Below are 19,297 nucleotides of genomic sequence, written 5' to 3' on the forward strand. Positions count from 1 at the left end.
ATTCTAAATAAAATATTGAAATTTGAAACTTCCACATCATTGCATTCTGTTTTTATTCACAATTTGTACAGTGTCCCAACTTTTTTGGAATCGGGTTTGTACAAGGATTGGACAGCAGAAGACTGGTGCAAAGTTATTTTCTCTGATAAAGCTTCTCTCCGACTGTTTGGGACATCTGGAAAAAGGATTGTTCGGAGAAGAAAAGGTGAACGCGAGTCCTGTGTTGTGCCAAAAGTGAAGCATCCTGAGACCATCCATGTGTGGGGTTGCTTTTCAACCAAGGGAGTGGGCTCTCTCATAATTCTACGTAAAAGCACTGCCAGGAATAAAGAATGGTATCAAAACGTCCTGCAAGAGCGACTTCTTCCAATGATCCATAAGCAATTTGGTGATGATCCGTGCATTTTGCAACATGATGGAGCACCATGTCACAAAGCAAGAATGATCAAGAAGTGGCTCAAAGATCATTACATTGAAATTTTGGATCCGTGGCCAGACAAATCCCCAGATCTCAATCCCATAGAGAACCTGTGGTCAGTCCTTAAAAGGCGCATGGACAAGCAGAAGCCCACAAATTGTGATGAACTCAGAGAACTAATAAGGCAAGAATGGATCGCCATCAGTCAGGATTTGGCCCAGAAACTAATATCCAGCATGCCAGAGAGAATTGCAGAGAGATAAAGAACAAGGGTCAACTGTAAATATTGTAAATATATATATATTTTTGCCAATAAAAGCTTTTAAAACTTAAAAATAATCTACAAATACTGAAGCAGCAAACTTTGCAAAACACAAAATTTATGTCACATCCAAATCTTAAAGTGTGTACGTGTATATATATATATATATATATAGAGAGAGAGAGAGAGAGAGAGAGAGAGAGAGAGAGACACGGTGCACATCATCAAAAAAGAGATGTTGTTGCAAGAGCAATGTGAAGTTAATTAATAAAAAAAAATTATGTGCACAGGAAAATAATTTATAACAAATAGTACAGAATTCCATTAAAATAAAAAAAAGAAAGAAATGTGCATTTTGATTTCATGGTGACTTTTAAGCCAAATGGCTAGTCTGGCAAAAGCAAAGGAAGTCAGTACACAAACACATGGGCAGTTGAGTATACATCCTGCTTGTTTGGTCAATGCAATAGGTGTTACAGTTCCATCGGTGGTGCTATTGAGAATGAATATAAATTCAGTAACAAAGCAACAACTGCCCTACTCACATGCAAGTTGTAGTGAGCGTGACTGACAGCAGCTCCTGGGGTTTATACTAGAGGTGGGTTGAGGGCCTCAGGGGGCCACAGTGCTCACTTGAAACCTTTAGTCCCCCATGGTCTGTTTTCCCAGAATGCCCTGTAGAAGCTCTAACCTCTAGGTCTCTGAGTGTGTTTACTCTGAGTTAATGAATGAGCTAGTGTTGGAGTGAAAGTGGTTGAGTAAATGCTAATCGCATCGCTTTCCCCCCAAATAAAGCCTCCAGTTCGTCCCTTTCCTGTTTGCTTTTATTCCCATTTAGTTAAGTCACCAGTAATCATGTTCTTAAAAGCTACTCAGACAAACCACAGATCAGGAATGAAATGCTCAAATAGCGCTGCCGGAAAAAACACAAGAGGGGGAGGTTTAGTGTGCGAGGAGCGTAAAGCCAAAGTTGAGGTGTCATATGTGATGTCAATTGATTAAACACACACAAATGGTATGAGTGAAGGAATCAGGAGAGAGAGAGAGAGAGATAGAGAGAGAGTCAGGAGGGGCCGTCCTTACTTGCTCTTCTAAGTGGGAGTGAGAGGAGGTCCAGAGGGAGGAGGCAAACAGGGAGAGCAGGATTGAGAAAGAGAGTGAGGAAAAGAAGTGGCGCTCTGTTTGCGGAGCAGTCTGGGACCATGCTGTCAAGCAGCTCTCTGATCTGGATTGGGGTGCTGCTTCTGGGGCTTGAGGCTTCGCTGACCAGGGCATCTGATTTCCAGCACCATGCTTATGAGGAGATGGTGAGGGCTCTTTTTGCCGTCCAAAGCGATTGCCCCTACATCACTCGCATCTACAGCATCGGTCGCAGCGTAGAGGGACGGCACCTATATGTCCTGGAGTTCAGTGATAATCCTGGCATCCATGAAGCATGTGAGTCTTTTCTTTACTCTTGTGCCAAGGCATTAAATTCCTCATGCATATAGCTCAAGCAAACTCAGGCATGTTTGAAAAATGTTCCTACTGAAGCTGTAGGACTGCCAGAGCTGATTGGTGAAGTAATAATTAGAGTTTGATTGTAGAATTTGGGCTGTTTTCTGAGAACAGCACTTAACAGAATTGTTGAAATAAAGCTTTGGCGGGTTATTCACTGGTTTGTCTGGCCAGCCAAAGTTGAACATCAACTTGATTTATCTTGTTGCTCCTCAAACACTCACATACGGTAACATGCATCCTGGAATGGACAGTAATGGGTTTAAGGGGGAGTGCATGCCTGAAGATGTGGTGAGTGTATATATAACTGTTGCAGGCAGCCGCAGGAGCTAACATCAGTCTTATCATTGATCTAAAGCAAGAAATTTCCCTCAGGATAGAAAAATCGGACTCTTTAACAGCTCAATTGTTTCTCCTAGAATCAGAGAGCAAATGGACACTTCTGCTTCTCAGATGATTCTATTGCAAACAGGACCTCATTAATCTTACATGTGTCTCATCTAGATTTCCAGAAGAGAAAAATCTCTCAACCTGTTCACACATTCACTATCTAGGCTATGCTATCCACATTCATTTTGTACGTCAACAGTTGTCTTTATTTTCATGAACGATATCTCAGAACTCCAATATATCTAACGAGATGCAAAAAAGCATCTGCTGCAGTAAAAATAAATAAATAAATAAAATAAAATTTTCAATAAATTTTTGTTTCAGTCTGTAGACCTTGTTTCTTTGTTCACTCAAATTCAAAACACATTCCGCTCTCAGCTACTGGAAGTAGTTAAGATCCATCAACAAAAGGAGTTAATAAATCAGCTCATGAAAGCAAATGAATCTTTACCATCAGATGTAAAGATCTGCTTCTCTTGGCAACATGCATACAAAGGTAAAACCTCTGAGAGAATTGCAGGATGTATACATGTTCCTGATGGAATACAAAAACAGGAACCGGTACAGCAGAGAAGGCAAAGTTGTTGTGACCTGACCCTTTAGATTCCAAATAGTGTTTGCACTTCATGTGTAAATGTTGAGGTCACTCCTTAAGTGTCTCTTTGAGAAGAGGCACAGCATTGATAATTTAATTAATTGATGATTAATGGGAAGACCGTGATGAGTTTGCCTGCAAACAGTGGCTAATTAGATCTGCAATCTCTCTGTCACTCACTTCCGCATCAAAAAAGAACAAACAGAAATCTGCTGGTACTTGTTAGAAGAGATAATTGTGAATAATGAGCTGACAACTGGCTGTGAGACAGGAATTTCGATGAGAGTGGCCTGCAGCGGTGTTAAACACTCAGAAAGCATTTGTAAAGGAAAATTATGAATTTGAATTCATTCATATTTGAAACTAGCATTTATGGTGTCATCTTACTCAAACGCACCCCACTGGTGCACAATGTAGAAACATTTCATTTGTTTTAAAGGGATAGATCATCTAAAAAAAGAAAATTGTGTCATAATTTACTCAATCTCATGCCGTTCCATAATTTTCTGTGAATAAATATTTTCTGTTCCTTCTTATATGTCTAAAAGAATGTAATGTATAAGTTGTTTGAACTACTTTTATGGTGCTTTCAGGGACAACATCTCCATTTGATTTCATTATATTAAAAAAGCACAGTTTCTCCTGCTGGAATGAAACTGAGAAGTTATAATCTGTTTAAATATTTAGTAGGCAATTTATGTGGTTGCATCTTCTGAACTGCTTCATTTGCATGCATAGATCATGTTTGCTTGCATGTTATTCACGGATGTGACCCTATGACCTCATGACTTCCTGACTGGTGGTCACCTGACCTGTGTTTTTCAGTGGAGCCCGAGTTCAAGTACGTAGGGAACATGCATGGGAATGAGGTGCTCGGCAGGGAGCTGCTCATCTACTTAGCCCAGTTCTTGTGCGAGGAATACCGGGCAGGAAATGAGCGAATCACGCACCTCATCCACGACACACGGATCCACATCCTTCCTTCGATGAACCCCGATGGATATGAGGTTGCAGCCAGGCAGGTATACAGCCCTTAGTAATTAATCTAAATTGTAAAACAAGTGTACTAAAACACCACAGCTCTAAATGCATGACCAACTGTGCGAACGCGACCATGCATATGTATAAACTTATTTATTCAGTGTGGCAGCTGTGGCGTGGGAGTATTGTAAGTCTCTAGTGGCCCCCAGTTTGTTATGAAGGAATCAGCCATATCCCAGAGTGCATTGCTGGCTTTCTTTTGAGACTAATTACACCATAAGCACTCACAAAAAAATAACATCCAAATATAAAACAATGCACACAAAAATACACACAAAGTATTTTTTTTTCTTGAACAAAGCATCCAAACACCTACTGTACTACGTTCACACATCTAGAATGCAAAATTACAGTAATACAGACTCGAGATTAATTATATGTCCAGCAGTAAATGGTGGCTGAATGTGGCCACACACACCCAATTATCAAGCTTCTCACTGGACCAGACATAAACTAGCAGAGAAAACCACCTCAATTAAGACAGGACTTATTTAACATGCTCCAACTCGCTTACATAGTACCTATATAAATGTAAGTTTATAAGTTGTAAGTTTAATTTATATATAAGTTTCACACCCGATATAATGAGAATGTTAAAAGGTGATATCCTTCCCCAAAGTTTACTTAAAAGACGGGAGATTATTTGCTCTTTTTTCTGATTTACAGGGTCCAGAGTTCAACGGCTACTTAGTGGGACGTGGAAACTCAAAGGAGGTAGACCTGAACCGCAACTTCCCAGATCTGAATGCTCTTATGTACTACTATGAGAAGCAGAACGGCCAAAACCACCACCTGCCACTACCAGACAACTGGGAACTACAGGTGGGCATCAAGTGTCACATAAACTGCTATAGGAGAGGAGACACTGTCTGTTTAGAATGAAATGAGTGGGAGGGGTCAGCCAAGCAATTAGTTATGCAACTTGTGTAGTGATTTGAAAGTGCAGAAAGATGTTTAGACAATACGATACACAAAATTAAAAAAATCTAACCTTTCATTGAAGTAAAACAATTGAAAATGGGGGAAAATCTCATTATGAAATAAATGTTTTTCTACGTTGGACACAATTATTGGTACCCCTAGAAATTCTTATGAGTAAAATACCTGTGAAGTATATTCCTATTCATATTTACAATTTTGAGCACACCAGGGTGATAATGGACATTGAATTATCCAGCCATGGCTTCTTGTTTCACAGGAATATAAATAGGAGGGAAAACAAAGTTCATATTCCCTTAATCATCCATCACAATGAGAAAAACCAAAGAATATATTTCTGGTGTCCAGAAAAAGATTATTGAGCTTCACAAATTAGAAAGTGACTTTAAGTCTCGGGGTCAGAAACCTTAAAAAAAAAAAAAAAAAAATCAAACAGCACCTACACCACATGTTGTTTGGGAGGGTTTCAAGAAGAAAAAAAAATCAAGAAAGAAACTGCTCTCATCCAAAAAACAATCCCCAGCATATACAGTTGTCAGAGACGACTGGAACTTCAAAAGGGATGGGCTTCTATGGTCAGATGTAACTAAAAAATTAGCTTTTTAGCAGCAAACACTCAATATGGGTTTGGTGAGCACAGGGATAAAAAGTACCCCTGTATTTAATGTTGTGGGCCTATATTTCTGCTGGAGGTCCTGGACATCTTGTTTAGATACTGTACATGGCTTCTTTGATTCTGTCAAATACCAACAGATAAAAAATCAAAAAGTGACAGACTCTGTTAGAAATCTTATAATGGGCCATGTTTGGATCTTCTAACAGGACAATAATCCAAAAACAAACCTTAAAAATAACACAAAAATGGGTCACTGGGCACTAAACCAAGCTTCTGCTATGGCCATTCCAGTCCTCTGACCTGAACCCTATAGACAAGGAGTGGGGCACCAGCATGGAGCTGGGAATCTGAAGGATCTGGAGAGATTCTGGATGAAGGAATGGTCTCTGATCTCTTGTCAGGTGTTCTCTAACCTCATTAGGCATTATAGGAGAAAACTGTTATTTTGGCAAATGGAGGTTTCAAAAGGTATTGAATAAAAGGGTGCCGTTAATTGTGTCCAATGTGTATTAGAGAAAAACATTTATTTCATAATTATATTTCCCCCCATTTTAAATTCTTATTATCCAATGAAAGGTTAGATTTTTGTGTTTTTTTTTTTTTAATAGAAGATCAAAAGGATTAACAATGCAGATTTATTTTCATAGCCTTCTTTGATCATACTGTATTTACCGTGGGTACCAACAATTCTGACCACGTGTGTATGTACACAACTGGTCAAAAGTTTGGGGTCTGTATGTTTTTTTGTTTTTTTAATGAAATGAATGAAAAGCTTTTTTAAAAAATAAATTAATACTTTTATTCAGCAAGTATGTGTTAAATTGACAAAAAAATGCCATAGTTTCCACAAAAATATTAAGTTGCACAATTTTTTTCAACATAATGCTAAAACCGAATTAATTCATAAAATGATTCTTTTTAGTAAAGAAACATACAGTGCAACCAGTGTAGTCGGATTCCTGAATCACATGACTTTTATGAACCAGTTCTTTTTAGGGAATCAAAAACACAAATTACAACCAGTTTAGTCTGATTCCAAAAATAATTAAAGGTTCTTTTGAAACCATCTCATCATTTGGCAATATTAATTCTGTCTATTTCTATAGTGTTCAATCAAAATATAGGCAAAAAAAAAAAAAAAAAAAAACATTATTGGAGATGAAATCTTTAAGAGGAAGCAAAATCGATATTGTTAAATTACTTCCTTGGGAAATCAAACCTATTATCAGACTGATTTTGGAGAAAAATCTGTGGAATGACACTAAGAAAAAAAGGATAAAAATCTAAAATTATCCAAAATATTTAATAATTAAAAAACAAGTAATGAGGAATGTGTAGAACTTTGTGAAAGTCTGAGAATGAATCCCAGATTAAGTTATCTGTGGCTCGTTCTGCCCATGACATTGGTGTTGCTAACATCACATTCTACAAGTGGAGCTACAGGAACTTTCTGTATACATTTTCATGGGGTGACTTTTTTTACTGCTCTAACAATATACATGCACACAGTAAGTCACTGTTACATTCTAAAGTGAAATACAGGATAAAAGCCAGTATCCTGCATTGCGAAGAAAAACGTTTTTGTTTTTACAGTTGGGCAGCAAAATTAAGCTTTCCATTAGTCTGTCAGTAATACACCCAGCTCTCGTTCTGCTATCTATCAACCGCCAACAGGCCCACCTTTCACAAAATAGAGAGCCTTGGATTTTGTAAATGGACTTTTAAGCCTGTACTACTGTTAGTCTTCATGAGCTCTGAATATTTTGGTTACCCTTTCACAACTTGCTGAGTAATATAAAGTCAGTCTAATCTGTGAGAATCTATTACGATTTAGGAATGTTTCAAAGAAAATCTTGTGGTTCAGTGAAAGCAGTAAAATCTGACCTTTAGTACAAATTAATTCACAAATATGCTTATTTGGAATTGGCAGAGAAATAATACAGAATATTAATTATTATTATTATTATTTGATTTTATGTAATAAAATGAAATAATTGCCAGACCTTTGGAGTGCGTCATTTAAACAGCTCTTTCCAGGAACAACTCTTTATTTTCCTCAGTCTAAAATGAGAACTCCAGCTTTGGAGAAGTATGTGTCTACTGGCAGCCAGACATCCCTCAGGACAACAAAAGAAGAACTGCAGTCAGAGGAGTATGACACGTTCCAATAATTTCTCTGTGAGTCAAGAGCTGTCACTCTCACATCAAACCCTGCTCGTGACCCTCTGACCCCAGCGTGGGCTTCGCACTGCACAGAGCTAACAGGGCGAAAAACATCTGTGCGAGTTCACAGCATGAAACCTGACTCATCAATAACAGTTGAGGTCAAAGACCCTTGGATGTTTATATATACAGATCCATGCATAATAAATACAGCATCTCCTCAAAACAGAGCATGAACGGGATCAATACCCAGCAGCAATCTCCAAGGAGCCGGCCAGATTGATCTCACTTAATACAATAGGGCCAGGTAGAGGTTTATTTCCCCATCACCTCTTGTGGGACACATTACCACATGTCAGATTTCTCAGATAACAGAGCTGGAAGAATATTCCACAAAGGCCGTAGGAACACTGTCGGAGTGTCATGGTACAAAAACTTAAAACAAAGCCTGAAATAATGCACCCAGCATGCATGTTTTCTCATCTGAACGTTTTTTCCCCTGTATTCTTGGTTCTTGCAGGTTGAGCCAGAGACTTTAGCGGTGATAAAATGGATGCAGAATTACAACTTTGTTCTGTCGGCTAACCTCCACGGTGGAGCTGTAGTCGCCAACTACCCTTTTGATAAGTCTCGTGAGCCCCGAATAAGAGGCAAAACAATATCCTCAGCTACCCCTGATGATAAAATATTCAGAAAGGTATGCTATTTTTTAATTGTAATGTTAAGTGTATAATTTTCTACTTTTCTAAAAAGTTTAATGTCCAGAAGCAATTAGCAAAAGTATGCCATTTTTGTTTATTTCCCTGAAAATGTGTAATAACTGTGATTCTGAGGCACTATCAAACCATTACAAAGGCAACACAGACTCAACCAATGGTGTGTTGTTTGGGGGCGGGGCTTATTTGTTAGTTTGACCAAGGGCAGGTGTGTATCAGTCATTATCATGCACTTTCATTTCGTGATGCTTGCTCTAAAAAAAAAAAGAAAAGAAAAAAGATTAGTTTAAGATGTCTTTGCTGAAATGTGTCCAAAATCCCAGTAATACCATCCAAATGAGATCAATTTAGACTGACAACCCAGCACAGTAATTGAGCCGAAATCACACACTTCAACTAATGAAGAATTGGCTATTGTTTTTCCCCCCAATTCTCTGGTGAATATTTACAGATTTTTGTGTTTGTGCACTATGTGTGTGTAGTTGGCAAAGACGTACTCCTATGCCCACAGCTGGATGCATAAGGGCTGGAACTGCGGTGATTACTTTGATGAAGGAATCACAAATGGAGCCAGCTGGTACTCTCTGTCCAAGGGTGGGTTATATTTTACATACCACAGCTCTCATTCAATTACTTCAACAAGACTTGTGGTTTTGTCTCATCAAGAAGCCTTGTAATTTAGTTGAAATTTGGGAATTACAAGCATTTTTATCTTAAAACAAGATTTTCACCAGTACGTGTGCCAGTCAGAAATTAACTTCTTGGGGCAATATTTAAATTGATTTTAAAATGAATCTTACATTAACATTTATGACGTTATATTACAAAACTTAAATGAAACTTAAAAACTTTGGCATGTGCATAAGAAAAAAATACAGCAGAAAATGGTCAAGCATGAGCATGTGAATGGTTTGTCGTGCACACACAAAATTCTTGTTCGTATTTTGTGCAGACATGAAGGTTTTTCATGAGTGAAAGGTTTTTTTTTTTTTTTTTTTTGAAAATATAAATTTAACAATATATTTTTCTAACAACATATTATGAAGTGTTTGATCTATAAAATAAGTGAATATTTTTGGTGCCATTTTTGACCCCAACATTGGTTCATTTCTGACCCTTGCCAACACTGTGCTGTATGTAATACATTTTTAATGTGTGCTTTAAGAATAATTTTTACTTCATGTATTTGAGGGATGCAGGACTTCAACTACCTCCATACAAACTGCTTTGAGATTACTCTGGAGCTCAGCTGTGACAAGTTTCCTCCAGCGACAGCTCTAGCCAGTGAGTGGCTTGCCAACAGAGAGGCTCTGGTGTACTACATGGAGCAAGTGAGGAACTCCTCTTCTCACATTTGACGTTTCACTGCCTTAGTCTCAGCTCTCTCTGCCTTTAATGAAACAAGTAGAAGTTCAAACGCACCTTTCTGCATTCAAAACATGTAGCAAATTGAGAGAGAGCTTTGCATTCAAAAGCAAGAAAAAGGAAGCCAGTATTCTAGCAAACACAGGTAAGAAGGACAAATTAGTTCTCCATGGCACTAACAAGTAATGAACATGTTCCTAGATACTTATAATGTGAAATTAGATATGGAGCTTCACGTGTCTCACTCTGAATTCAAGAAATATTTTTACACTGTTCGCCAGCACATTTAAAGTAATGAATGGAATCAGTTTACCACTTTGAGTGCAGTGCCTGACTGTAACCAAAAGCTTAATTGATACATATCTGTACTGTCTCCTGTCCTCCAGGTGCACCATGGGATTAAAGGCATGGTCTATGATGAGAACAACAACCCAATTAGCAATGCCGTGATCTCTGTGGCAGGCATAAACCATGATATCACCAGCGGTGAGCATTTTTCTACATTTAAAAGCTTATTTTTAGTAAGTGCATGCTTGAATACTTTCTTTTAATGTATCTGATGCTGTTTCAGGAACGGATGGAGACTATTTCCGTCTGCTCTTGCCGGGTACCTACACAGTGACGGCTTCTGCAATAGGATACCAACCCTTTACCAGCATGGTAACAGTGGGACCGGCTGAAGCTGTACAGGTGATAAACAACAACCCAAATACACTATTCATTAGTGACTTTTTTTCAATAACATTTTTTTTTGTTCTTCTTACCAGTTACCTTTCTATTTGAAAGTTCAACCAAAAGGGACAAACTTGAATGTTAAATCTTATTCCAACAAGAAAGGTTCATCAACGGCTAAAATTCCTCCGACCAACCTTGGCCCAAGATAAAGAGCAAGAACTCTTCCCTCAACATAGACAAAACATGTCTTTGCTTTTTAAACCGAAGAACAACAAAGGGAAGCATGGACTCTCACTGTGAAGAACCTCATTTTACTATATTATGTAGATTCTTTGTTGTTTGTATAAATGCATAAACGTGTGTTTGTCATTGTGAAATCCATATTTTGCTCTCATGTTCTTGTGGAGCTTAAATACAGTACATGTCTTATAACAGCTTGATAACATATTTCTCGGTCTGTGATATGTCTGAATATGATAAGAGATCAATCAGTATAAGATTAATTATCTCATGTGATTAATAATAAAATAAACATTTTATCATTTTAAAGATAATAAGATTGGTCTTTTCATCTATTCTTTGGACAATTGTTGTTTTTAGGAATATGAACACGTTTAATGTGTAATGTAATGAGCATGTGTGAATTTTGTAAAACTGTATTATTTAAAATTTTAATTTTAAAGTGTTAAAGTGATAGCATATTTTAGTTTGCAATTTGCATGCAAAGTAAAGATTTACTGAAATAATCTGTGGACATCCTAAACTCTAATTTAAATTGAATACCATAAAGCAGTTCAGGCTAACTCGAGTACATCCTTGTGTAAAGGTACTATGTAAAGTGCTGATGTAGCAGAATCAGCAATGATGTTTTAAAATCAGCAACCATTGGTGTTTTCCAATTAATATATTCAGTGCATATTTAAGAAAGAATCTCATTATTATAAAATTCTCAATTGTAGGCAGACTCATGCTTACTGAAGTGAAAGGAACACTAGGGGTCAGTGCTGTAGTGGTACAGTAAGGCCACTGCTATTACTCTGCTCAAAAGTGTTGAGTATAACAGAAAACAGAAACAAAAAGAAGCATGACATAACATTATGTAGAGCTAAAATTCCCTTTGATACTCCAACTTTCCGTTTTAACAGGAAAAACATCAAAATGAAACTGTGCTCGCCAAAAAAGTTCTTATAAAACCAGTAGCCTAAACAAGTATAATTTATTTATTTTAATACCAGAAAATGCATTAAATATAGTATCCAGTATGATTTTCTTGAATAGTACAAGAAGATTCAAAGACAGACTCAATATATATATAATAACTGATCATTTCATGTTTTCAATTCTGCAGTGAATGCATTTACTTTAAGATGGAAATATTTACATGAAGTAAACAATGCTAATATTTTCCTGTGTTCTTCCTGGTTATTAAACACAAACAGAATAACAATGGCATCTGAAAAACAGGAAAAATGTACTCCAGGAATGTTGCGCACGAGGACTAGGAGCCTCTGCAGCTGGAAAATATGAACCATACTAAATCTCTCATAAATAAGAATAATGATGTTTGGAGAGCTGCGCTGTCAGTGAGAGTGAAAATTAAGGGAATTTTGTGTAAAAAGTGTGCCAAGAAAAATTATGATTCATACCAACCATTAGTGATTTGCTTCAAATCAGAAGATCAATGTTCTGTCATTTACAGTCCATGAATATACTGTCCAAAAAGTCATAAAATGAAGTGACGGGATTTCATTGTAAATGAGAATGCATCAGTGACACCAAGTTCATGAATAGATCAACAAAGAATGAATGGCAACAAAAAGCTCAAGCTCACATGGTCTTTCTCAATGAAAATGTCACAGTAGGAGAGGACAACAGAAGTTTTTCATGCTTCCAGGATATGACAGATCTGGCATTTTCTCAGAAGGCATGGGCATGTTGTGTCAGAGCGGCTTACAACACAGAGCTGAATGTGACAATGAAACCCACACAGCAGCTGTTATTATCTGCCCTCACTCTAGTCTAGTAGATGCCCACTCGGCTTCAGCTTTGTTACTGAATTTATAAGGGAATCTGAGTCAAGTGATCCCAGTCAGGCGACAGGAATTGGAGATGACTAGATTGTGCACAGAATAATGGGTGTGTTATTTACAGGTCAAGATCTGACGTAACAATTCTGCACTACCTTACAAACAAGGGCCTCACAGGCAGCTTCCTTTCATTGTTTCTGTATGTAAGGAAGTCATGGCTATAATGCAGACACAGCAAAAATAACCTTACTTCTGAAAGCACTTAAAACATTATGTTCCCTTGTAACAATAATATTGACACTGAGACTACACAAAGTAATAAAGCTGTCCTTTCCCCAACTATCATCAAATGCAGAATATCTCATAGTCAGAGAGCCTTGAAACCATAATCAGATAGTTTTAACCTCTGTATCTGAACATTCGACAAAATAATGGTGTTTCTTCAACTTTGGGTACTTTTAGATTCCAAGGATTGATTTTATTGAAACTGGTAAAACATTTTTCTTTTTGTTATATCATATTTATATGAAACGTTTTATTGCTACTTTTTCCATGCTTTTTGTCACATACACATGCCCCAAGACAGACTGCCGACACAAAGAATAATATAACATTTCAATAAAATTTCATTATTAATTTTGTGAAAATATTTTTCCACCAAACAAAAGTAATTTCCAATGCAACAAACAATTTTGCCCTATTAAAGTGTTTCAAGTAAATAAAATTATTTTTTAGTGCATTTGCTGTAATTTTGTCAAATTATGCAAAGTTTTTAAATTGTATACTTTATTTAAATGTTTATTTAAAAAAATATGCTAAAGTGTAATTTACTAAACACAATAAATCATTTGAGATGTGGTAGATATAGCAAATGTTCATGACTTTCATACAATTTACAAAAATTACAGAATTCTCCTGAGGTGCATGTATGTCCACAAAAGTTATCGGACAAATTCTCAGTGTGAAAAGTGTGTATTTTAGTATTTTAGTTTATTTTCTAAAAGTTTTCATGACATGAGTGCCCAGAGATGAACAAACACTCGTAATATTTTGTTAAAAAGTTTAGTTAAATTTAAAAGCTTTTGCAACCTACAGTACATCATTATTCAAATCTAAACTATTAATATCACACAATAAGATCACATAAAATTACATCCCGTTTGACTTCAGTTTGCCTTTATTAGGCTATGACACAGTCAGTGGAATAAAATATCAACAACGTTATTTATTTTTTCAGATTGTACTAGACTGTAATGTCACTGGATTATTTCCCTCATGTGTTACAGCTTTAGTGGGATTTTTTTCTTCAGGCACGTTAAAGGCAGCCCTGCATTTGGGGTGGGTGTCAGCAGAGGGTGGTGTGTTGATGTTGATGTCATCTAGAGGGAGGTAAGGATCAGCCTGCTGGGATGACAGCTGATCCCGCCTTGGCGTACATGACCATCGGGATCGGATCAACTGCAACGTGTGAGCCAAGTAATGACAGGCGGGAGAAACGCCTGTTGCCCTCATCTTAGGTTTAATTTCTAAACAACATTGAACGATACAAAGCTAATGGCAGAAGGGAAACGCGCACGAGCATCCACTGGATAGTGAAAGTTTCCTTGCTGTCGGTTTGTAGTTGAGCCTTTTCAGCAACGCAGTCTAACCGGGCATTTGTGATCACACAGGTAACGTTAAGTGGAATCTTGTATTTAATTCTGTATTTAGCTCGTAGGTAGCCTCGGTTACCGCGACTGGTTCAGGTTTAACAGCCATGTCTTCTGTTTGAATATGTTAGAGTGTTTTTTATTTATAATACATAGCGGTGCTGAGGGAATATCGTGGCATGTATTTGCCCAGCATCGTCTAGCATTTTTATCCGTTTCCTTTTTCCTTCATAAAAACACGATTAGGTTATCCGCTAGTAGTGTGGATTTCGCTTCTTTTTAGTGATTCGAATCTTTTGAATCGATTCGTCCTGTGGCTCTTTCAACAGGTTACACTGTTACAGTATGTGTCGGAATCTCTTTTTTTTATAAGTTATAAGAGAGTCACTGTTTGAACCTTCGATCAGGCGATTCGTTAAAAGTCGTTAATGACCAAAAAGCTGAGCGTGATACACAAAATATTGAGTAGTTTAGTGAAGGGGGTGTATTCGTTCAGGAGGTCCAATTCGTTCAGGAGGTCCAATTTTCCACCCCTTTGCAACCCTAGCTGTTTGTCATTCAGACCTCTGATACAGTTAGTACCCGTGCAACCGGTTTAGGCTTTTTTTCTTTGGTGTTTTTCATAGATGTTGACATCCTGATGTTAAAAAATATTCACTAACAGGACAAACCAGGCTACAAAACTGATTAAAAAACATTATTAAATAATTATTTTAAATCAGTCTGAGTATTCTGCTCCCTTTTTTCAGTTTCCTTGCCAACGACTCACTATGGGTCAGCATCATCAGATATATAAATAATGTTTCAGTTATTTATTATTGTAATGACTAATACGTGTTGACAAGCATCAATGTCAGTGAATGAATTTGAGACTACAGGATGATTTCAAACAGATTTTCAGCCTCATTCATTGAAAATCATCATCATCATCACTGCAAATAAAAGTAAATAAAACATAGTGCAATGAACAGATCACTATAAGATCATTATCTTATAATGTTGAGAAATTAACCATATTTTGCATATCGCACAGGTATTAAATTCTGTAGCCATTTTTCTGGTATTGCAAGTAATTGGACTTAGAATGAAATGTAAAATAATCAAGGTATTATATATAAAATTGCATGTATAACATATTATAGAACAATGTATGTATAACAAAATTTTATACAGGAATTTATCAATAAATATTATTATACACAAAATTTTACATACAAATTTATAAATATAGAGAGATAGAGATCAGTATATGAATAAGCTGTTCTTGTAGCAGTTATTTTTGGTGCTCCTTTGAATATATATTGAATACAGTATATTAAAAATTTGCCATCAGTGTGTAGATCTGGTTGTAGAAAACCAACATGAGACTACGTTCCTTGTTGCACGTGGAGTGTTTGAATTATAAAAATAGTCAGCTGTAGTATTCCCTGTCTACGCTTGTCATTCGAGTTTTATGTTGATATTATAAGAAGTGGCTTGTATCTGAAACATGACAGCTAATGCATTGATGCACTACAGTTGTCCTGTAAAATGTCTCTTGCCTCTCAAAATAATATTTGTGATTTTACACAAGCTGATTTTGACCTGTCCCCATCACCAGATGTCATTTTGATTAGATTTGCTGAAGAGTGCAGGGTATGTTCATAACATGTAGAGACTTCACTCCACTCCACTGTAGTCCAGAGAAAAGAAAGTTGGGAACATTCTTGGCATTCTTTTCCAGCCACAAGTGACGTTGGAAAAATTTCATCTAAAACTATCAGGGAATAGAGATTTGGCATTGTCCGTGTGAGACAGCATCATTGTCTCCTGAGACTCTTGGACTCAACAGTAAGCTTGCAATGCATCTCTCAGCCCATATACTGTAATTGATATTAGTTTGTTTGATGTCATGTGCACCATTCAAATTCAGCAGATACTATGAATCATGCAACAACTGATGACTGCCATTTGTCTAGAACACCAGCCGTGTTCTTGGGACCTTGTGTAATTTGGGACCTCATATTGCACATGGCCTCCTCAATTTGACCCAAGGAAGAGTTGAACTTGTCAGATTAGGGTACAGAATAGAAGTCATGTGGGGCCAAGTCATATGACTTGTACGTGCTATTTGCAACACCGCACCAGAGGTGATAGAAGGCAAGCACAGTTTAAATGAATCTGAGATGTGTGTCATTTGGATAGTCTATGTCTGTGTTGTTTTAAGGCCCTTCTTTATGGTTTTTGAAAAGACAATGAGTTGTGGCCCGTGGATGATCTTCTTTTGTGTTTGTAAGAACCAGATTATAGTTTATATCACTGTTCTATCCATAGCCAGCTTCACATGGATCTAAATGACACTTTTTGTTGCCTAAAATGACGGGGTGTTTGTGTTGCCTAAAATTTCATGATTCACTCACGATTCTAGTTACAAATTCTGCTGATTTGTATGCATTGTTCTTGAAGCATAGTTTTTGGAATCATAAAGCATTTGTTTGAGCGTTTGATCATTTGTTAAACCATTAACGGGTTTATGATGCTAAAAGTCATGATTCAATAAGGTTCCATTCAATATTTAAAAATATAAACATATATAAAAAAATTTAATTAGTTATATGCGTAAATTGATTTGAATTTCATTGCAAATAGAATCAAATAATTCAGAATTTGCAAAATCGTTCTTGAACCCAGTTGAAAACCTATGAATGGTCAATAGAACTGAATCAAAATAAATTCCATTGTGAGTTGAATCAAATTGTTTTTAATCGAATGAAAAACCTGTAAATTGTAATTTGAATTTAATCCAAATCCAATCGGGAAATAATAATAATAAAAACGAATAATTCTTGAATCAAATCAAAAACCTATGAATAAAATTTAATATAATTTAATCAATAAATTAAATTCTTAAATCGAAAACATGTGAATTGAACTGATGAGTTATTTATCCAAAGATTCACACCCCTAGGGCCAACTAACATCTTTTATCCTTCTGAGTATTTTTTTCTTCTTTTAAACAGTGACCCTAAGTCAATCATGTAAAATAATATTAACTTGTTTCAGATCCTTATTTCACTAATGCAAATTGCTCTGAACTTCATAAACGGTAACAGGAAACATTGCGGTTAGAAAAGTGGCTTCCTGGTGGCAATTTTAGGTGACATTCTCTCAAAAGACTCCCTTGATAAATGTCTGATAGTTATGTCTTGCTTTTTCTTGAATGTTCTGTGGAAAAACCATTCCTCTTTGCCAAACATTTGAGCTTCTTTAAGCCTCAGTGGTGGGCCGTAGTCCAGTAGTCTCATTAGATGCTCTGTAGGAGATTGTTTTCTGCATAGCCTGTAAATAAAGAACAGCCTCTCAAGGTTGTGTTTGTCGGGGGGAGGTGTGTCTGGGAGAATGTGGCATTTCTGAAAGTCCTCTCTCAAGCCTGTGTTATACTTTCCACATGAGCAATCCGGATGTGTACATGGACAGCGCGGACGCGGACTTCTTCCATTTATACTTCCGAAAGCATACGCTGATGGTCCGCTCTGCAACAAACATGTGAACAAACAATTGCTCAGAATTATTGCACATCTGGCAGTCTTTATATTCTTTTATTGACGGATTGCACAGGTTCGAGTAGCAATGGGCTTCTTCACACTGCCTGCACATGTGCAGTTGTGCTTTTGATGCCTACTGACCGTGCACACTTGTCCGCGCGGTCATAAAAAATGGGAGGCACGCGGTCGTCCGCTCAGAGCCTCCGCGCGCACTCTCTGATGATGATTTTTTCGTCACGCGCACCATAGCGGACACTAGCGGACTCGCAGACACGGAAAGTATAACAGAGGCTTCACACATGGCCTGCAAACCTCTGGGTCTCCATAGTAACCGTGTACATCTGGGCTGTGCTTCTCAAGACACAGTGTTTGTGTAGGGAATGTTCCCCATGCATGGTCTCTTGTGAACCTTGGATTTCCCCATAAAACTCCACTCGGACCTGCCAAAAATACATCTCCCATCCTTGTCAGCCTAGAAACATGGCACCCAGAGAAAGTGATGGAATGAGGAAATTTGGGTGCTCTGAGAAGAGCCGTACAAAAAAAAAAAAAAAAAAATTCAAGAAAGTGAGAGCTTTATCTCTTTTGTCTTAAATGAGAAGCAAAGCTGAAGCATTGAGAAAAATGAAGTTTAAAAAAGTGTGAATGACATATATGAATACTGCTTTAATAATTAAGCCAAAGCTTCAGACCAGTTTTGTGAACCATATCACCTGTTTGATTAAAAGAAAATTGTTTGTTCATTAATCAGACAGTGTTTACTTCACTCATGTCAAGTTTTCCTTGGATTAAAACTTAAATTTTAGTCTTTTTCTCTCACATTGTTTTTTAGAGCTTCAGAAGAATGTACAGGACAGGAGTCTTATGGACCAATTTTTAAGATATTTCCGTGGTGCTTTTGAGTCCTGTTTGATGCTTGAAAGCTTTATTCCTGTTCATTGTAATGGGATGGAAAAGAGCAGTCTATAATTTCACCTAAATTATGTCATTTTTGGGCTATTACTTTGAATTAGGGAATAGAATCATGTAGAACTGAGGAGTTGAAAATGTCTTTGCCTTGAAACAATGTTTTCTTACATTGTGACTTGTAATTTTTTGAGTCTATATATGTGTCATAATAGCTACTCAGCCTCCCTAAAATTTTGCGATTAGTTCCATAAACTGTACACAAATTTGTGATTGCCCAAGTCCCCTTTAAATTTCATATGAAAATGGCTGCTGACTTCGATCGGCTCCTCCCTGTCTTTCAGCGCATTCTTTTTCAGTCTGCAGCGGCGCAGAGCGAGAAACAGAGGACAAGGTGTGTGTTTATCGATAGATTTTTATAATATCTTCATCTGTGCAGTTCTTTGTCATAAAGACAGTTTACAAAATATCATGGGGTACGCAATCGGTTCCCCATCTACTGTAGCCTAAGTTT

At 37.0% G+C, this 19,297-nt stretch overlaps 2 protein-coding genes across 4 annotated transcripts in view; both read left to right on the plus strand.

The window, feature by feature from the left end:
• The first annotated feature begins 1,069 nt into the window (after positions 1–1,069).
• Positions 1,070–11,205, plus strand: LOC109094710 (carboxypeptidase N catalytic chain-like). Its single transcript, XM_042767910.1, has 9 exons — positions 1,070–2,117; positions 3,988–4,184; positions 4,870–5,025; positions 8,442–8,618; positions 9,120–9,231; positions 9,829–9,968; positions 10,389–10,488; positions 10,574–10,692; positions 10,770–11,205. The coding sequence occupies exons 1-9, from the start codon at positions 1,883–1,885 to the stop codon at positions 10,884–10,886; spliced, it is 1,353 nt and encodes a 450-aa protein (XP_042623844.1). The 5' UTR covers positions 1,070–1,882; the 3' UTR covers positions 10,887–11,205.
• A 2,856-nt stretch (positions 11,206–14,061) lies between these two features.
• Positions 14,062–19,297, plus strand: part of LOC109094528 (dynamin-binding protein-like) — a 50,303-nt gene continuing 45,067 nt past the window's right edge. For 2 of the 3 annotated variants that reach the window (XM_019108421.2, XM_042767912.1), the window contains exon 1: positions 14,074–14,374. The gene's annotated coding sequence lies outside the window, so the exon portion shown is untranslated. Of the gene's footprint in view, positions 14,375–19,297 lie in introns of all 3 variants that reach the window. The other variant, XM_042767911.1, reaches the window with a different exon arrangement.

This window comes from Cyprinus carpio, chromosome A12 (genome assembly GCF_018340385.1).
Source record: "Cyprinus carpio isolate SPL01 chromosome A12, ASM1834038v1, whole genome shotgun sequence".
NCBI lineage: Eukaryota > Metazoa > Chordata > Actinopteri > Cypriniformes > Cyprinidae > Cyprinus > Cyprinus carpio.